The sequence below is a fragment of the Bidens hawaiensis genome, unplaced genomic scaffold (genome assembly GCF_021521415.1).
Source record: "Bidens hawaiensis isolate Kalapana, Puna unplaced genomic scaffold, B.hawaiensis_p1.1 tig00005851_1, whole genome shotgun sequence".
Taxonomy (NCBI): Eukaryota; Viridiplantae; Streptophyta; class Magnoliopsida; order Asterales; family Asteraceae; genus Bidens; species Bidens hawaiensis.
Window position 1 is genome coordinate 696,196 of NW_027491385.1, and position 20,173 is coordinate 716,368.

General features: G+C 32.9%; 2 protein-coding genes across 3 annotated transcripts in view; both read left to right on the top strand.

Annotated features, from left to right (window-relative positions):
* Positions 1 to 1,685: 1,685 nt before the first annotated feature.
* On the top strand, positions 1,686 to 6,668 carry LOC143630908 (uncharacterized). The gene is made up of 9 exons (XM_077099796.1): positions 1,686 to 1,762; positions 1,912 to 2,017; positions 3,106 to 3,287; positions 3,376 to 3,521; positions 3,609 to 3,700; positions 3,840 to 4,150; positions 4,236 to 4,305; positions 4,398 to 4,457; positions 6,106 to 6,668. The coding sequence occupies exons 1-9, from the start codon at positions 1,686 to 1,688 to the stop codon at positions 6,289 to 6,291; spliced, it is 1,230 nt and encodes a 409-aa protein (XP_076955911.1). The 3' UTR covers positions 6,292 to 6,668.
* An 11,782-nt stretch (positions 6,669 to 18,450) lies between these two features.
* LOC143630847 (FCS-Like Zinc finger 14-like) overlaps positions 18,451 to 20,173 on the top strand; it is a 43,512-nt gene continuing 41,789 nt past the window's right edge. Inside the window, exons 1-2 of one of the 2 annotated variants that reach the window (XR_013153250.1) lie at positions 18,451 to 19,137; positions 19,646 to 19,890. Coding sequence is in view for 1 of the 2 variants with exons in the window: in XM_077099748.1 (XP_076955863.1) it covers positions 18,572 to 19,137; positions 19,646 to 19,805 (726 nt within the window). In the remaining variant the exon portion in view is untranslated. Of the gene's footprint in view, positions 19,138 to 19,645; positions 20,037 to 20,173 lie in introns of those variants that run through there. The other variant, XM_077099748.1, reaches the window with a different exon arrangement.

Genomic DNA, 20,173 nt, shown 5'->3' on the forward strand with positions numbered 1-20,173 from the left:
TAATATTTATTTTTTGAATTTTAATTTTCCTTATTGTAAGAAAGTTAATAATATATTTAGGATTTGATGATGAAAGAGTTTCATAAATAAATGATATGTTATAACCCGTTTAAAAGATATCTGGATTTGGTGACCCATGATCCGCTTATTATTTGAAATGTGAAGTTGTAAAAATGAAAGGTGCATTAAGCACTTATAAGCTATATTTATCATTTTCTAATTCAATGCATAGAAATGATTTAAAATAACAAGGCAGACTACTTCAAATTGTCAAAATTGTATTGCTTGGCTCGTCCAATCAAATGATCAATCCAGTGTTAGACTCGTATGCCGTGACAACATTGTATATATATATATATAATTAACAAGTCGAGTATGCATGATTTGTGTTTTGTGCTTTAGTAGGCTGTACCTATTTTTGTTTTTTTTATTTCTTTTTAAATCTTTAATTCTTACTTTTAACAATTCAACCCAAACATTTTTCACTTTCAATTTTGGTCATATGTACTTTTATCTTTTACAAATTTTTCGTTTACTTTTCGGTCTAAAATGTGTGAATTAAAACGTTATAACGTATGTGCGTGATAAAACATTTTTAAGTGCATTTCTTTTTAATTTAATGGCTAACGGCTCTGTCGCAATGCACGGATCTTAGATTGACTTAGTTATTGTTTTCTATGTTTTACGTTTCGCGTGCACGTTTCAACGTTTACACGTCTACTTTTCGTTCGGTTTTATTATTTTTTTCATTTCTCTTTTTATATGAGTATTTTCCGGTATTTGTTGTTGATGGCGATGGTTTGGCATGGGTGCTACTTTGTATAGTTTTACACCCTTGCCGCAACACGGTGGGGCTTGATACTAGTTGTCATATAAATCTTAAAAATCGAAAATGGCATAATATAAATAATCTTATCATCCACGTGTTAAAATAAGTATTTAAATGTGATATCCTAACTAGGAATGGCAACAAGTTTGCTTGGATAATATGAGCCTCATACTGATTATAAAAGTGTGTTCTATACCCGGACCAAAACCGTCATATATCTATAAGGTAATTGCTCATCGGGTATGGAGTATAGCATATCTGTTAGTTTATTAATAATTGATGTTGATGATCGTATATGTTTGTTTGTACTCAAGCGCTAAGTATACTTAGTTGCATCGTTAGTCATAGAGTTGCAAACATTGTGCAAGACGAAACCGATGACCCTTGTCATGAGCGGAGTGGAGTGAGCATCTCTCCAACAACGTGCAGGGGCGAAGCTTGGACGAGTTTGTCTGCAGGGGGGGGGTGTGAACTCAAAATGTATTAAAAATTCATAAACGCGAGGGCCGGACTCAAATTTTAAGTCGAAAACGTGTAAATTTACACCACGTATAAAAATTTCCAGGCGAGGGAGGCCCGAGGTGGCTAAACTTCACCCCTAACAACATGACCATGACCTTGAAAGACGACGCAATAACATTAAACTTGCTAAATTAAACGAGTCGAACTTGAGCTTAATCAAAACGCAAATTTAAACTAGTGAGACATTTCTCGACCAAGCGCCGCTAAATCAAAACACACCGCCGTCGCAAGGGCGGAGCGGTGGATGATATTAGCGTGGCAACGGCCGAGGACGGTGGCCGTGGAACTGCAATCTCAAATCACCAGAAGCAGAAGAAGAAACTCGGTGTTTGCAATGGCGAAAAACGCAACCAAAGACTACTTACACTATAACCACACTGATTCCTGCAAGTCCTCTAGATGGACCTCTAGGTAATCTATACCTTCTGTTCAATTCATATTATTTTGCTTCAATTGATTTGTTTTGTGATTATTATTTCAATTCAAGGCCTGAATTAAGTTAATCCGTCCCTAATTAATGTTATATTCAGTTTTGACCTAATTTGTAAGTTGTGATGCAGGGAGTCTTATGTGTTCATGTATGCCAGACCATGGGAAAAAGTGGTCAACTTTTATTCTAATGTGGTCAACGGTCAGACGGCACTGCATCAGATGTTTGGAGCCAAGGTTAATATTTCTGGAGCTAGGATCGTTCAATTGTGTTCACAAACGTTCGATAATGTGTTCGTTTACGTCCTTTTATGTTCATTAATGTTTGTTCATCAAAGGTTTTAAATATTTTTAAGGAGTTTTCTAATCTTATCACATAGATTTAAGCAAAAATTATTGTCATTATAGGGGTGTAAACTGTAAACAAGCTGAGCCCAACTAGGCTTGAGTTCGGCTTGTTTTGCTTTACTAGAGCTCGAGCTCGAGCTCGAGTTTGGCTTATTTCGAGCTCTTTTTCTAAAGCTTGAGCTCGGCTCGTGAGTTGTTTTTTCAAGCTCGGGCTTGGCTCGTTTATTGTTTGTTGATTAATTTAATTAATGTATATACATTTTTAATTATTTTTATATATTTTTAGAAAACTTTAAATGAGCCTAAGCTCGGCTCTAGCTTGTGTAGTACCTTAAACGAGCCAAACCTCGGCTTGAACTCGGCAGTGCAGACGTGTAGTGTGAAATCAATATATAGAAGTCCAAAAGAGGTCAAGCATAAAAATATACAAGGCTCGACGAGCCTAAACGAGTTTCTCATGCAAGGCTCAAACTCAGGCTCGATAACTAAACGAACTATATTTGAGGCTCGGGCCTGGCTCGTTTCGAGCTTTTTATCGATCCAAGCTCGAGTAGCTCGGCTCGTTTGCACCCCGAATTATTGACAATAAAAAAATATACATGAGTATTATGTGATTAATTGATATGTAAATCAACATATGAATATGAATGTTAAATATACACCAATACGAACTCGGTAGCCGGAGCGAACCATTGACACTGTCCATTCTCAGTTAGCCAAATTAAGCAAAATATTGTTTGTGTTCATTCGTCCGTGTTCGTGAACCGTTCACGAACAGGTTCATTTTCTTAACGAACGAACACAAACAACAAAATTCATTCGGTTAGGTGTTCTTAATGAACGGACGGACTTGAACAAGTTCTTGTTCGGTTTGGTTTATGTACTGCCCTAATTTGAGTATTTGAATATATGATTACCATGTCTTTTAGCCTCATCAAATTCGTTTTTAAAGAATATGCTTGATAATATCTTTGCAGACACATCATGTTTCTGATGATACTGCTATAGAACCACCTTGTGATGAATCTGAAAGTGTTGTTATTCCATCTAAAAAACGAGGTGGAAGATGGGCGCGGATGAATTTTAAGATAATCTTGTCGTATCATGGTGGATCCTTTGATGGATGGCAGAAGCAACCGGGCTTAAATACTGTTCAAGAGTAAGATCTTTCCTAATGATTTGTTTATCTAACCGAGTGCCAGTAATTCACTTATTAGATGTAACATTTATATTGTTACTTGCTACAGGGTAATTGAGAAATGTCTTGGGAAGTTTGTTGATGAAAGAAAAGCTGGATTATTAAAGAATAAAGGTTTACCACTTGAAGGCAATGCTGTTGTTGCTGGTAGAACTGACAAAGGGGTCACTGGTTTCCAACAAGTTTGCTCTTTCTGTATGTTTTTTTTTTTGTTTTTTTACTTCTTTTTCATAGATGTAGGTTGTAAAAACTAGTAATTATCTTAATTGATTAAATGTTTAGATACATGGAGAGAGGATGTTAGTCCTCGAGATATTGAAGATGCCATTAACAGCACATCACCAGGAAAGCTTAGGGTTATAACTGTTTCTAAGGTACTAATGGTCAGATGGGTTGACTGAGCAGGTTGTTTAACGTGTCAAAATGGGCTCGGGTCAAAAGATGTAGTAGTGTTTCAATTTGAGCTTTTCTTAAAACTATGAGTGTGAGTTTTTAGTTTATGATGTGTCACAGGTACTGCGTACATTTCATCCTAATTTTTCTGCAAAGTGGAGACGTTATCTGTATATCTTTCCTTTGAATGCTGGCGAGACTGGTGAAGAAGGTGTCACAATAATTTATGATGAAAAGTCTAATGATGAAAAGAATAAATGTGGCGATATTGTTATGGAAGAAAATTTAGAATCAACAGTTGATGATGAAGAAAGTATACAGAAACCAACCAGGTTCAAAGTTAGCAAGGTTAACAAGCTACTGCAACAATTAGAAGGAAACTTATTATCCTACAAGATGTTTGCACGTGATACAAAGCCCGAAAGAAATACGTAAGCTTTATTTTACATAAATTAAAATATCATTTTGCTGTGAAAATGTTTATTCTCTAACTGCATAATGTAAGTTATATTGCAGTGGTCCTCCAACAGAGTGTTTCATGTACCATGCACGAGCCACACAAATAATTTTACCCATTGATACAAAGGTTAGTTTTTTTTTACTGTGTTTGATTGTATATATATAAAAATTTCCCTAGAATTATATGCCTTACCAACTGTTTTTTCACTTCTTTTGAAGAAAGGAGAATATTTAGAGGCAATGTGCATTGAACTGGTTGCTAATCGTTTCTTACGCAAGGTATTATACCTAAGCTAGATGATCGTATATTCATTTTTATGCAATTATTTTTGCAAGTCAAGTAACAGGTCAAAATTGCTATTTTTTTTGGTACGGGTCAAAATGAGGTGGGGCAGGTCAGGTTGACCCTATACACTTTTTTTTAATTTCTTTTACATAATGTATTAAACATGCTTACAAAAAGTATATTTATTACAATAATAATATAGGTTTCTGAAAAAAGTAATTTTGTAGGTTATTTGCATCTCCACTTTGGATGACTTTGATTGAACCTATATACTAGGGGTGTAAACGAGCCGAGATGAATACGAGCTCAGCCGTTTTGAGCTCTTTTAAAGCTCGAGCTCGGCCCGCAACTAGTTTTTCAAGCTCGGGCTTGACTCGCTACTAGTTATTCAAGCTCGAGTTTGGCTTGGGCTTGGCTCGCTTCATTATTTAATGATTAAAGTTATATGCTTTAATAATTATTTTCTTTATAATTGTTGCATATTTTTTGTATATAGCATAATATGTTATTTTTATCATAATTTACATATATTAATAATAACAATTAGGCGAATAAGAAGTAATCTTGTCCATTGATTTTGAATATGGAGGGTTGAGATTAGTTTAGAGGGAAATCAAGTGTGAACACAAGGTAAAGGGCATAAAAGGAATAACATATTTGTTGACTTTCTCTCTCCACATGCAAGGCACATACCAAATTCCCCCATAATTTAAAACGTCCATAACTTTTTTTTACGACGTTTTTATTGAAAAACAAATTCACCATAATAACGAGTGTCTTTTTATCTTTTATATGAGTACCATATTGTAATATAAAAAGAAAAAAAAAATTAGTGGGTTTTTTACAAATTGTGTTTTACCGAATTGTGTTTTACAAAATTGTGTTATACAATAGTATTTTTCATTGTGTTTTTTTTTTCATTGTGTTTTTTCCATTGTGTTATTTACATTGTGTCATACAATTGTGTTTTTTATTGTGTTTTTATCATTGTGTTTTTTTTTCATAGTGTATTTTTCCATTGTGTTTTTTTCATTGTGTTTTTCGTAGTGTTTTTCATTATGTTTTTTCGGACTTTTCCGGCGAGGTGGTGGCGGTGGGTGACGGTTGTGGTGGCGGTGGGCGGTGTAGTGGTGGTGGTTGTAAGAGATGAGTGAAGATGTAATTGGGTTTTATGTAAGTGGGTTTTTGAAATTAATTTAAGTGGGTTTTGAGATTAAAGTAAGTGGGTTTTGATATTAAAGTATTAGACTAAAATACCCTTCTTCCTAGCCTTCTTAGGAAAATCAAACTTCTTATTTGAACCTGACCCTATATTTGATATATTAAATAAAAGCTGTATAAATAATACGCTCACGAGCTAGCTTGAACTCGATAAGTGAAGTTTGGGCGGGCTCGCTTATAATCAAGTTTACTTTTAGGCCTAAGCTCGTTTTGTCTCAGCTTGATTCGAGCTTTTAGCGAGCTGATCTCGAGTAGCTCACGAGCGGCTTGGCTCGTTTACACCCCTACTTTAGACCCATTTGACCAGTAACTAGTAAGTAGTAACTGGAATCTACCCATTCACAAGTACACAGGTCAAAATTGTGGGTTATAAGAAGGAAACTATGTTTAAGTGATTAATTAGGTGTTGATGATTGACAGATGGTTCGTGTTCTTGTGGCAACATCAATAAGAGAAGCAGCAGCTGGTGCTGATGATGATGCTTTGATAAAGCTAATGGATGCCACCTGTCGACGTGCCACAGCCCCACCAGCACCCCCAGATGGGCTCTGTCTTGTTGATGTCGGCTATAGCGACTTTAATTCACAAACTTGTTTATTCTCATAAGGTAAACTATGTTCACCATCACTGAACAATATCCTTTGAAAGTAACGGAATTGTCAATTTTGACCCGAATGGGTTCGTGTTCAACCCAGCCCGACCCGTCCTATTTTTACCCGGAATATTTAAACCCGAGCCCGCTTTGTTTATTAATTATTACTCAACCTTTTTGGCCTGTGTAGCAAGTATGCATATGTATTAAAGACAGCTAAGATAATAAATGCCTTTGTTTGATCTAAATTGGTTCCTAACTTTTGTTGATTGACTATACCTACTTTTAAGGAAACTTTTTATGAGCTTTTATGTTAATATTCAACATCAAGGTTACTTTATTTGAATTAATAATTGATCACGCGGTTTGGATAACATGCCAAACATATCAGTTTTATCCATGGGCCAGTTGACCCGTGTCGCTTTTTGTCCAAGAAAATAATGTTTATAGATAATCGATGTGTATAATCTTATTCCTAAATAAAAAGGTTTATGCCGCTTTTAACCTGCTTTAGTAGAGAGAAAACAAATTTGATTGTATTATGTGTTCAAACTTAATAATTAGTTGATTTATTTGTTTGGTTTTTCATCTGCCTAGAGATATTACAGGTTGACACTGCAAAAGCATGTTTTTCATCAGATGGAGACTCAATTCAACTGATTCACATAAGTTTCTGTCATCAAGTTAGAATTGGTTAGTATCATTATTATTATTATTATTATTATTATTATTATTATTATTATATTATTATTATTATTATTTTAAATTATGATTTGGTTGTTCTGTTATAATATTTTTTTAATTTTAACAAAATAATATGATCCATCAAATTCAAAGTGGGTCCATTTTGCACAAAAATACCTACCATCATTAGGCTGAGGGGTGTGAGGGGCTTTAATGGGGGCTCCAACCAATAATATTATGACGTGTGGCAGAGAGAGAAACTGGATAAGGGGGGTGTTGGAGCCCCCGTTGGAGCCCCTGGCCTTGGTGTGGAGGGGCTCCAGCGAATTTTTTTTTATTTTTTTTATAAATATATTCAAACAACGTAGTATTAAAAAAACTCATAAATTATTAAAAAAAACACACATTAATAAAAAAACACATTAATATCTAAAAATAAAATAAAAATTAAAGTACTAAAAAAAACATTCTTCTTATTCTTCGGCTTGGTTTTCTTCGATCAACCTCTTTCGGATACGTTCCTTTTGCTTTTCCATTAGCATTTGATCGACCGGATTTAGGTTACTGAAGTCTCTAGTAAGAAAGTCCAAATCTCTCATTCGACTTTTTTCCTTTTTGTCATAAGAGACCACCTCCATGGTTTTGTTGAATTTATTGAGGGATTCAACAAGATTGGCGATGTTTACGGCTTCCCCCTCAGCCGGTTTTTTCCCCTTGGCGTCCCTTCCCAATGGCCACCTCCTCGGCGGTGAAGACGTTTCCTCCTTCGCAATGTTTAGGTCGAATCCAACGCGGCAATCCGACCCGGTTGAAGTGCTATACGCTCCAGACGAACTAGTTTTAGTCTGCTTCGGCCTTACTTCCGCATCAAAGTCCGGCGCCACCAGCTCAACCCACTTGGAACACCTTTTCAACCTCTCCCACAACTTTAAATCGTCCCACGTCTTCACCATCCCATACCTCCGCAAACACTCCTGCTTCCACTCTTCGACCGTGAAATTGTAAACCGCCAAATCATCACTGCCACTTGGTCTCATACGACCGCTGTTCCTGTTGAAAAGATTAGTAAACAAGCCGACAAATTTTCTGATTTCGGACCACCGACCCGAAATCATATCGGCGTTCCGCTCTGTACTCCCAACGAGCATGTAGAACGTCTCCCTAACCTTTGTCCAAAAAATCTTGCTCTTTTGGTAGTCGGCTGCAAAATGACTAAATAAATTAGATTTGCATTTAACTTTTTTATTTAACTTTTTTATTAAAAATCATTTTTAAAAACGTTAAAACAATTACCGCAACGCCGATCCTCAGAAATGACTATCCAAGCCCGACACAAGGCTTCCTTCTCATCCGATGACCACGGAGTGGCTTTCCGTTTCGTCCTCGGAGTCGAAGCCGGTCCCGACCCGTCCGTTGCAACTTGTTTTTTCCGGTGGACGCGTCTTTTTGGTCCCGTAGCTTCACCGTGTGATTCTTGTGTCTCCGGAACAACAAAGTTAGGAGACGGTTGTGTGTTGGGTGGTTGAAAGCCGGATGATTCTTGCGGCTCCGAATAAAACATCGGTTGGTGCGGTGACGACCATAAATCATCGTCAAGATAATCTGAATCAAGGTTTGGGAACCAATTTCCAGCCATTTTTTTAAAAAAAAGTTGAGAAGATGAATTGATTTTGGGTGAAGGTTTGAAGTTTTGGTATAAAAATGGGTGAAATGGGGTATAATTATATAGGAAAAATATTTTTTTTTTTGGTTTGTTCGGCTCCCAACGGTCAAAAAACCATCAAAAGTTGTGCAGCCCTCTCTCTTCTCCCGCTAACCGGCTCACGCCTGCATTGTTTTTTGCGTTAGCGCCCCCGCTAGCGCCCTGGTGGTGTGGTGTTAGCGCCTGGGGGTGCGAGCGGAGGGGCTCTAGCGCCCTCGTTGAAGCCCCACACCCCTCAGTCTTACTCTTGTACAAAGGTTCCATCAAAGGAAAAGATGCAATGGTCCCCCAGTGGCCTTTGACATCTCCAGTGGTTTCAAACAATACATCAGATGGAGATATTTTTTATTCAAAAAATATTAATGATTATTTTCATTGGTAATTTCATAAAAATCTTATGTATAGCTGATTTTACAAGTATGCATTGTAATTATGCTTAACAAGTATGGGCTTATAAGTTAGATAAGTAGATATGCTACAAAGATTGACTGTGCATTGCAATTATGTTCACCATGAGATTTGGAAAATCACTTATTAACTAGCAGGATTGTGTTTGTAAAAAGAATGTCTATTAGGCTGTGCTACAACTTATGAGAGGTGAGTTGTGAGATGTGAAAATGACCAGTTAGGGCACGTAAGTGTGCATTGGCTAAAGGGGCTTTCACATTTCACATTAAAAAACATGTGGTATGTTTTACTTAATAGATAAAGGCATTTTATAAAATCCTTTTTTTATATTTTTCATTTAAATTTCAGTTTTATGGTTTTTTTTATTTTCTTTTTCATAACTTTTGATTTATAACTAGCAAATCCTCAAAAACTATAATTCTTGGAAGCATAGTTAACAGCTAGTGATAGCCAGAAGTTTAGCTGATCTTCAAAATTCACCATTTTATATTTCATTTCTCGTTCCAACACCACAATTCTCATAAATTTACCCAAAAAGAAAAAAACACATATGCATACTATTTAGACAGAATTACAAATTTTATCCTTTAAACATAGCTGATTTACGGATCAGGTCATTTAAAAAGTTTACTTTCAGGCGGTGTCCTTTATATGATAAGTTACATCATCTTTTGTCCTTTAACTTAACTCCATTCAAAAACTCAGTTAAATCCTAATATGTGCTAGGCATCTGAGGGCAAAACAGTAATTTTCATGCACTTGCTATTAAAATACCAAAAATACCCTGAATACTAAAAAAATAACAAAAATTCTTAGATATTAAAAATGAAATAAAAAAGGACCCACCACCCCTCCTCCTCCATCTTCACCACCAGACCATCATCGTCTACACCACCCAAAAATACCCTTCACTTCACCTTCATATTCAACTTCAATTCCTCTCTCAGATATAAAATAAAAAATAAAAAAATTCAAGAATCAATTTTGACCACAAATCCTTCAATCATGACTCACCAACCTTTATAACCCCTTTTCATTTTCCCAATTTTCGACCAGAATTCATCTGGGTTTTGTAAAATTAACATCAAGAACATGGCAGTGTGGCACCAAGCTCGGTGGTCGACACCATCGACAAAACAAGGAACATCTCATTACTAATGATTCCGACATGTTTATAACGTTCGTCGATCTAAACCACAGATGGCATGAGTCGAGATATTGTGGCGTAAATTGAGATAGTTGGCGGTGGCTAGCGGCGACGGCGGCGGTTGCATATTCCCTTTTCCGGTTAGATCTGGCAAGTATGGTGGCTAGAGGCGGTGGTCAGCGATGTTTTTTGACTGCCTGTATCGTTTTCAAGAGCAATAACGGGGTGGGCGTGGTTGTTTACGGTGGTCAAAATGACCTTCCAGTGGCTAAATTTCATTTTTTTGTATTTCAATATCGAAGGTGTTAGAAATTACTTATGTGCCCCTCACATGCTACCACTTAAGAGCATTCTCATCCAACCCTGAGAGGTGATTTTATAATTTAAAGAATGATTCAGGGTGTTGTGAGTGAATAGTTTTTATACTTTAAAAAAAGTAGTGATTTTTCTGTATATTTGAAAAGTTACTGTTCATCCCCTATAATTTTTTAATATATTTTGAAAGTGGTTGTGAGTGAAGGAAAGAGAAAAGATAATGATAAAAAGTATAAAAAAGTATTATTTAATTGAAATAAAGAGAGAAAATAAAGTGAGTTTTAGTGTAATTTTTGGTTTGAAAATGGGATGAGATGAGAATGCTCTAACAAAGGAAACAGATGTTAGTTAACCTAAAGGACAAAAAGCAAAGAAACATATCATATAAAGGATACCGTCTGAAAATAAACATTTTAAAGGACATAATTCATAAATTTGTTATGTTTAAAGGACAAAATTTGTATTTCTGTCTATTATTTATGTATAATTATGAGCACATCATTAGTTTTGAAAATGAAGTGACTCTAAAGAAATATAACCTCCTAATTTAAATCACACATGTCCAATTCATAATTATAGAATACAAAGATCCATTATATAATCATCCTTATCATATTTAAGAACTAAAATTCTCTACTCAACTTTAAATTTGGATACTAAGACTATGCCAATATAAGCATGCTATACCTACAAAAGTTCTAGCAAAATATAGGCACATGTTGTTTGGAAGTTATTCTCTTCAAATGCAAGTTTTCAAGAACTCTTAATTTAAGGTTAGTTTATATTTCTAATATTCAAGTTAAATTCCCAACTTAATATCCTGCCAAAACCATGATAATTTTGGGTTTAAGTTAAACAAACTCGAATAATTACAAAGTTTTGCTTTATTTTACTTCTTTTTTTACCGGCACCTGATATCAATTCACCCAATCTCGAACTTCTTAACCTGCTTGTTGATACTCAAAAGATATTTAAGAAAATCTATATAATCAAATAAGAATTTGAGGAACATCATAACTTGCATGAACTAAATTTGAAACACATCCAAGCTATATATCAACCTATAAGTTTTTATCATTTTGTGTTTTAAGTGACTTGAAAAGAGGAATGAACCATTTGGTTTTTTCTTTTTTTATTTATTTTAAAATATATAATTATTATTAATAATGAAATCAATATATTAAACTAATTTTGAATTGTTAAAATCTTGATAGCCTGACACACAAATCCAGAATTACACATAATTACTGCATATGACTAGCTAAGTACATTTTTATTCAAAATTTACTAGTAATCTAGTATAGTAGCATCACGTACAATTTCTCGTACGTAGAATAACATGCTTCAAAAATAATGATTTTAGTCTGCTACACGTATTTGAAACATTGTTCCGTCGTTTGGATCAATATTTCGAAATAAGTTTTACATCGGTCGACTCGTATCGTTCCTTCGATCAAAAGCCCTAAAACATTGTTTTGAAACTTGGGAAAAAGCATAACGCCTTTAAGTGTTTTTTAGCGGAGGACCATTGAGACAAAAATAGTCGAAAGTTGGGACCGCTGGTAGTGATTTTTAAAGTTGGGATTATTATCGACCAATGGGATTATTTATTTCCAATTTTTCTTTTTTTTTTTAAGTTTTATGGAGTACTTATCATAGATGCTCTAAGATATGGGAACCATACTTTTTTATGACTTTATAAAACTCATAAGACAAAAGGATGCTACACACACATTTTCATGTTTTTGTACTTTTGAAAAGATGTGGAATAGAACTTGACTATGGGGTACGTAAACATAAGCATATTTTTCTATGTTCAATTATTAAAGTGAAAATTTGCACAAATTTATTTAATTAATTATTATAATGTATTAAAATGAAATATCTTTAAAGCTTTTTAATGCACAAATCTTCTTTTCTTATTAAATAAAAATTATGTCTTGTTGTTTGCTTGAGGGGATCACACTTTGAACTCTTTAAATGGTCCCAAATTCCAAATGGGCATATTTTTTCAAGAATATTGTGTCATTCTTTTTCAAAACTTCAATAAGTGTTTCTATTTGTGTGGACATGGTCACATGTGTAGTGGAGTTTTAGCATATTCACTCTTTATATGATAAGTGTTTTATAGAAGGGTTTTGTCATTTATATAAGATATGAAATGAAAAGTATAATACTGATATAAGAATGTAACGGGTCCAGTTTTAATAAGAAAACCTAGTCAAAGTTGTAAAAAAAAGGTGATACGTACATGTAACATATGTCATGTTAAGTAAATATATTGGTACGGACGGGTAAAGTGACAAAAAAAAAACAACAACTAGGGATATGCTAAGACACATAGCATTTAGCAATCAAATCATAAGTTGGCAATCACTGACAAAAATGCCAATACCAATACGTTAAGTGAGTTTTTAACAAAATTGAAAGAATCTAAATAGCCATGCCAAAGAAAACCAAGAAAAGAAACCAATTGTCGTTGTGGGAAAGTTAGTAATAAGACATAAAGTAGGTGGCAAAACCAAAGCTATGGTGATAATTAATTAACTTTTGTGGTCTTTTGAGGTTTGCATGCATCATCTTAAGACCACACAAGGCTTGTATCATGGGGAGGTGTTTGGTGTCTCCTTGTCTTGAATATTGAAGTTTGAAGTTTGTTGATATTTTGTTCTAAACACATAGCTATGGAATCATAAAATATACAATAGAACATAGAAATACTCACTCTTAATTAAAGAGATTTTATGTGCATATGCCCTGAAGAGAGTCCTTGGAGAGTGTTTTCATAGAAATGGGAAATGTGGCTTTTTAGGGGTTTTCATAGAAAATGTTGATAACATTTATTTTCAAATTGGTTGTACCAATAAACTATACGATAATAAATGTTTCGCGATAACTGGCATGAATACATGATACTGCTTCAAATGTGTCGTGATAACCAACACGATACCACTTCATAACTCATAAGTTATATATCTTGCATATATATGTGTATGCATGCATGTACATGAATGCATGTATTATTTTATTTAATTTGTTGATAGAAATGCTTGAAAAATCTTAAATATATATATAAACAAAACATTTAAAAGCTTTCTGGGTGCTTCCTACATTATTTCAAGCCACCATATTACTTTATTTGTAAATGTACGTTTCTCATGCATTTGGCCCGAATTCACGGGTATGGGTCTTACCAAACCCAGATTGCCCTTAAACGAGTTATAGCATCTCATTAAATTAAAAATTAATCTCATCAAATATTTGATATGAAAATCCTAATAAAATAGGATATACTAAAAATTAATATCCGATTTAAACAAAAGGTATTATTTATAATTTAGAAACAATTTTATAGTAAAAAAAATAAGCGCGTCATGGGTCTTACCAAACCCAGATAGCTTTTAAACTGGGTTATAACATCTCATTTATTTGCGAAACCATTTCATCATCAAACCCTAAGTATATTATTAACTTTTTTACAATAAATAAAATTAAAATCCAAAAAAAATAGATAAATATTATAAACGAATAATGTAGAACAACTTCGTAATACGTGGAAGATCAAAACTAGGTCAAATACTATTTCTGTTGTATATATGGATCCTAAGATTATTCACTTTTTGTAACATGTTTTCTAGACTTGGCCGAAATTTAAATGTTTCATTAGCATTTAAAATATGATTTTTAAGACCTCTACAATTAATTATAATAATGTCAATTCCAAAAACTCTCTGCCTATTTTTTAAAACTCTTGTAAATGAACTAAGCACCAAACCTTGTATAATTTATGGCATGTTATTTTAATAGAAGTTGATAACAAGGCTTGATGTACAAAAATAATTTTTAATTACTCTTGATGTTGATCAATTTTCCACGAGTTTCATGAATATTTGAGCACAGAACGTCCCATGACAACTCTATAAAACAAAAAAAATATTTTTAATGTTTAAAAAATTTTGGGTTAGTTAATAACCATTTAAATATTTTTTGGTGTCATTTTCTTTCTTAAATCAATGTGGGATGGATGCATATTTTTTTAGGTTTTTGTTTTATCGCTTCCTTCACTCGTCAATATGGGGTTACATTTATTTTACATTTATTTTTATAATAAAGTGCACATTTTTCAATTCAACAATGTATGACAACATTAACAATTTAAAAATTTAACAGATGGCTGTCATATTACTTTTTATTTCCTAAAGTGATCGAAATTAAAAATTCACTCGATGTCTCAAAATAGGTTGAGTCATTCGCATCGGTTGATCCGGAACATCGAGGATCCATATATGGTTCCCAATTGTGAGTTTCAACTGAATATACGGGGCATGCTCATTTAAGAATTAATGATAGGTTAAGAACTTAATAATATAAAACACTTGTATATAATTCATAAAATATAATCAATATATAAGTGAGAGAGTTAGTGTGATGGCTATATAACAATCTCGAGTATCACATTTAAAATGCTATATACAAGTACGTTAATATACAGATTATGTAGTTAATAACTAATGGTTTTTATAAAAAATTTTGTATGTTTATATTATTTAAGTGTGGTTTTTCACTTTTAATTTTTATATTTATGATTACAATTATACAAATTAGTTTTTACACATATCTAATTTTCTTTTACACATATATAAGTTTTTTATTACATAAATTTACGCATATGTAAACTTGTGATTTATATATATACATCAAAAATTTATATAACAAATATGATAAAACTACTCTCAAATAATGTTATTACATAAAAAAAAACTAAAAAAATATTTAATTTTAAGAGTTCCTAAAAGTTCTGAAATTTAAACTAACCTTATATATATACATATATGTGTGTGTGTATAGCATGTATTATGTATATTCTTCATTACAAAATACATACACATGTATAAATTTGTGATTACATAAATGTAACCACAAAATTACATATAATTATGATAAAACTAGCAATACCTATCCTTAAATAATATTTACCAAATTAAAAAAAAAATAAAATATGTGTGTGTGTGTTGGGTTGCTTAAAAAAAAAACCAATATATTGGGTGTGTGGGTGATGTATTTGGTATCAGGGTGAACCACTTTGGAAGCTATGGACGCAATTTGTTCATTAAGAAATGTAGTTTCGGAGAAAACAATCATAAAGCACTTCATAAGGCGCCACTCACTACAAATTACTTACTAGTTTAATTAAGTAAATATTCTTTAATCCTTTAAAAAGCATAATTTGTTTTATCAACTTTATACAACATTTATGATAATATTTTTATTTAGTGATATAAAAACTATTGACCTTTTGCATTGCTAAAAACAATAATATAATTAAAATGCAAAAACAGAATATATTTGTAAAAGATAAGTGAACTTAATTTGAACAAAATTGCCCACTTAGAGAATTCATTTTGTGTGTGTATTATTTGTAATGATTAAATAAACTAATATTTATTCTTAATTAAGTTTGTTTAAAAACCTGTGTTGGTTGCTTTCTATAGTCAATTTGTCAATATGTTTATATAAGTAGTTCAACCAACAAACAAAGATGGGGTGAATTCACTAGATCCTCATAGCTACTTTGTCTCTTATAGACCAGCAACATGTTAGAAATCTTCATTAGTACTAATGAAATAGTAAAAATATAAAAGGTATATACTAGCAATTTGCACCATACTTTAATAATTTTATAGAAAAGTTATTAAAACTACGTTCAAAATGTTAAAAGATGGTTGGAAATGAAAATTAAACGAAATAAACCATTGACTACAAAACTCTCACAAATGAGATCACGCATTGCCATAAATCCGATGGATGTGATCGTTGATGAGTTATAATCGTCACAATTTTAGACATTGTGATAGAGAAATGGAAGTGAGAGAATAGTTAGTTTTAAGAGAGAAAATTATATGAGTGAAACAAGAGAGACTCACTTGCAAGTAACATATATGCATGTTTTCAAACCAAACACCGTTGTGAATGCTCTAATAATCATAACATTCTAAGCATAGGAAAACATGATTTTATGTGAGCTATAAACATCCAAAGACTTCTCTTAAATATTATATTGCTATCAATAGATACATAATATCTTCTATGATTACGCTATACTAATACTATTACGAGATATGGTAAGTTCTTGACATAATAAATAAAACTTATAACGTGACTTCAAAAAATAGAACACTATAATATGACAAAGAGAGTAGTAGTAGTAGTAAGGGTTAAAATTAACATATTATAATTTGGAGAAAAGAGGCCCGAAATTCATTATTGGAAATTTTCCAACATAATAACATATGTTTTAAAATATAATAATAGATATAATTTAAAAAGAATCTCGAAAGATTTATTAAAAAGTATTTGTTGATCACATATAAATATGCACTCAATGAAATGTGTCCATTTGGCAATAAATAATAATCAGAATTCAGAAAGCATCTTTGTAAATGTAAGGTATGATTGGCAGAAATTATTATATTCTTAAAAAAAAGGTTGAAAATAAATAATCAAGAAATATGGAGAAGAAAACAAGAAGAAAATACTTTATAACCCCCTTAGACTTTCAGCATTGACCAATAAGGTCCCATTAGTTCATAAAGTAACAGATCAAGCCCTCATAAATTATTATGTATTAAGATCCCATTACCATTAGGCAAAATATGAAAATAGATTACATCTAAGTAAACACAAAGATTTATAAATTACATACTTATTTTACATAGTGTTATAAATAAATAGTGTCAAATACTTTTGTAACATGGAAACTCAATGACCAATATGGCATGTGCAACCATTAAACTCTCGTTACAATTATACAACTAGCCTCATTTGCGAAATACGTGTATATTGTCACTCTGATCAACAAAAACACCAAGCCCTGTTAATGGTTCTTCAAATCAATAGCATTGTTTTAGAAGCACGTTATCCAAATCTAGAAAAGGTTCTAAACTTTAAATCTTTTTGGTGGTGGTTATAAGTCAGTCACCAAATCATTTATTCATAAAAAAATTTAAAAAAAAACATATTTTTATCGAACGTGCAAGTTGTTACAAGAATGTCACCTTGTTATTACTCAACAATTCATTAGGTTTGTTTGGCAAATATTATATAATTCAGCTCAATCATTATGATGGTTTGTTATGCTGATAGAAACTTAGGCAGGTACAATCATTATTTCCCAAATTGCATTGTAACATTCAAAAGGTTGTTGTCCATTACCAAATAAAAAAGTTTCCTAGACAAAAAAGGGTTCACTCATTCACATGATAAAAGTTCAGGGAGCTAGTATTTAATAAATATGGATTTACATATATATAATATATACGTATACATATACACATGGTTGTAATAATCTCGTCGATTAATTCTTATTTAGTCGGTACCCCACCAACTAGTCGTCGAATTAATCACTATTTAGTCAGAAAAATTGGTATATATATGTATATTTGAAAAATTACATATAACTTCCAATCCGATTAATCACTATGAATCTTGATTAACCACTAATCTCTACCCCACCGCCCGACTAGCGTCTAGCGAGTTCCACAACACTGGATATACGTGTTCATTCAAATATCATAACATACATTATTCACATATGACAAATCTTAGTTCAAGGGAGTGAAAATGTGAACTCATAAACCCAAGGGAGTGGAATGAAAAATATATAAAGCAAAAAACAAAAAAAGTTAACCCCTCAATTATGAGTTATTTACAAGATTGCCATTGAGGCTTCTTTATTCTACTTTTTTCTCCTTAAAACACAAGAGCCTGTTTCAAAGATGAAGCAGAGGAAGAGAGCAGGTGGCCTTCTCTCTTAAGCCATCTCTCTCTACACCCTCCTTCTAATCCACTTTTACACATACATACAAACACTTGTGTATGTGTGTATATATATGTGTGTGTGTCTATAAACTCAAAATACAGTCTTGATTTTCAATTTCCTCAAAAACCCTGATTTCTTTTTGATGAATTGATGTTAATTAAGCAAAATAAGATTAAAAAGATTGAATCTTGAGACACCCATATAAAATCTTGACCAAAAATGGCAGATTTCAAGAGGGGTAACACTAAAAAATCAAGATTGTCACTAAAGACTCTGCCTTTTTTCTTGTCTTCAAATTCAAATGATCAAAACAGGTCAGCAAAAAGATTTAGGGAGCAAAATGGTGTTGTAGGGCTGGGAATTGTGGTTGCTATGAATGATGAATCATTGGTTCATAGTACCCAAAATCCAGTTTTTTCGGTTTCACCTAGATCCAACCCGATACCGATATTTAGCAAAAACCCGAGTAAGGAAGATATTGAGTTGTTGGAGGAGTATACATGTGTGATATCACACGTGGGGAATAATTTGATCAAGAAAAGGGAGTATTTTGATGATGGGTTCAAGAGAAAGAGTTGTGTTAGTGGTGGTCATACTACTAGCTATTGGGTTGGTGTTGGTGGTTGTGGTTGTGGTGGTGGTGGTGGTGGTGGTGGTGGAGTGTTTTGTTCGCCGTCGCCTCCGGTGGTGGTTGGTGGTGGGATGGTGTTTGAGGATGTGGATTTCTTGAATTCTTGTTATCTTTGCAAGAAAAAGCTTCATGGATTGGATATATTCATTTACAAGTAAGAAAATACTTTGTTTTTATGGTTCTTTTATGCAAAGTTTATGCCTTTGGAATTGAATTATTCGTTATATGATGATTGGAGGTGATAAGATAGTAATCATCTTGAGTTAATTGAAGCTTGACATTAAATTTTGTTTCTTGTTTGAGTAAGATCTTGGTTTCCCTTTTGATAATAACTTTATGTGCAATCAACATCTTGATCTTGTAATTCAATTATGTTCAATATACCGTTGGCTTAGCAGTTGCTATTTTTTAAGGTTACTCTAGTGTTTTAAGGAAGATAAAACGACAATCTTGTATGTTTTAGGTTTGAGTTGGCTTCCACTAGTTTTCTATCTTTTATTCTCTTGAAGGCCACCCGTTGATTAATAGGGTATTGATTTTTTTAGTAACAGGTTAAACCCTGATTTTCGAGATCAAGAAGTAGGGAACATGATCTCTATATCGTATCGATTTGAGAGTTATTCTAATTTAGTTATTTTTTATTTATTTTTTTGAAATTTTAGGGGGGAGAAAGCATTTTGTAGTGAAGAATGCCGGTACAAGCAGATCTCTGTCGACGAACACAAAGAAAAGTATGCATCAGGGGTAAGGAAACAACCTGAATATGGCGAGACTCTATGCTCAAGTCCTATGCAGTTACCTACCGGGATGGCTATAGCATAAAGACTTTCGATTTATATATATACATATATAGATATAAATAATGGAAACAAATACATATTTTGGTTCAAAACCGAACCCGAAATAAGTTATGTTATGTTAATGGAGGATGGTAATGTTTGGAATCTAGGGTGAAATGAGGTGATTTAGGGTAGAATTTGTTTCATAACTTTGAAGTTTTGTGACAGATTATGGCCGTTTATAGTTTTGTAATCTTTTGGTTTATGGTTGGAAGTTGAGACTTGATGTTTTAAAAATGTCTAATTATTAAATAATATGTTTTAAAAGTCAACTGGTGTTCAGATTTTCATTTTTCTCTACATGGAAGCTAGTCAATTACTAAAACTAGTCCATTGTGGTTGATTATATGC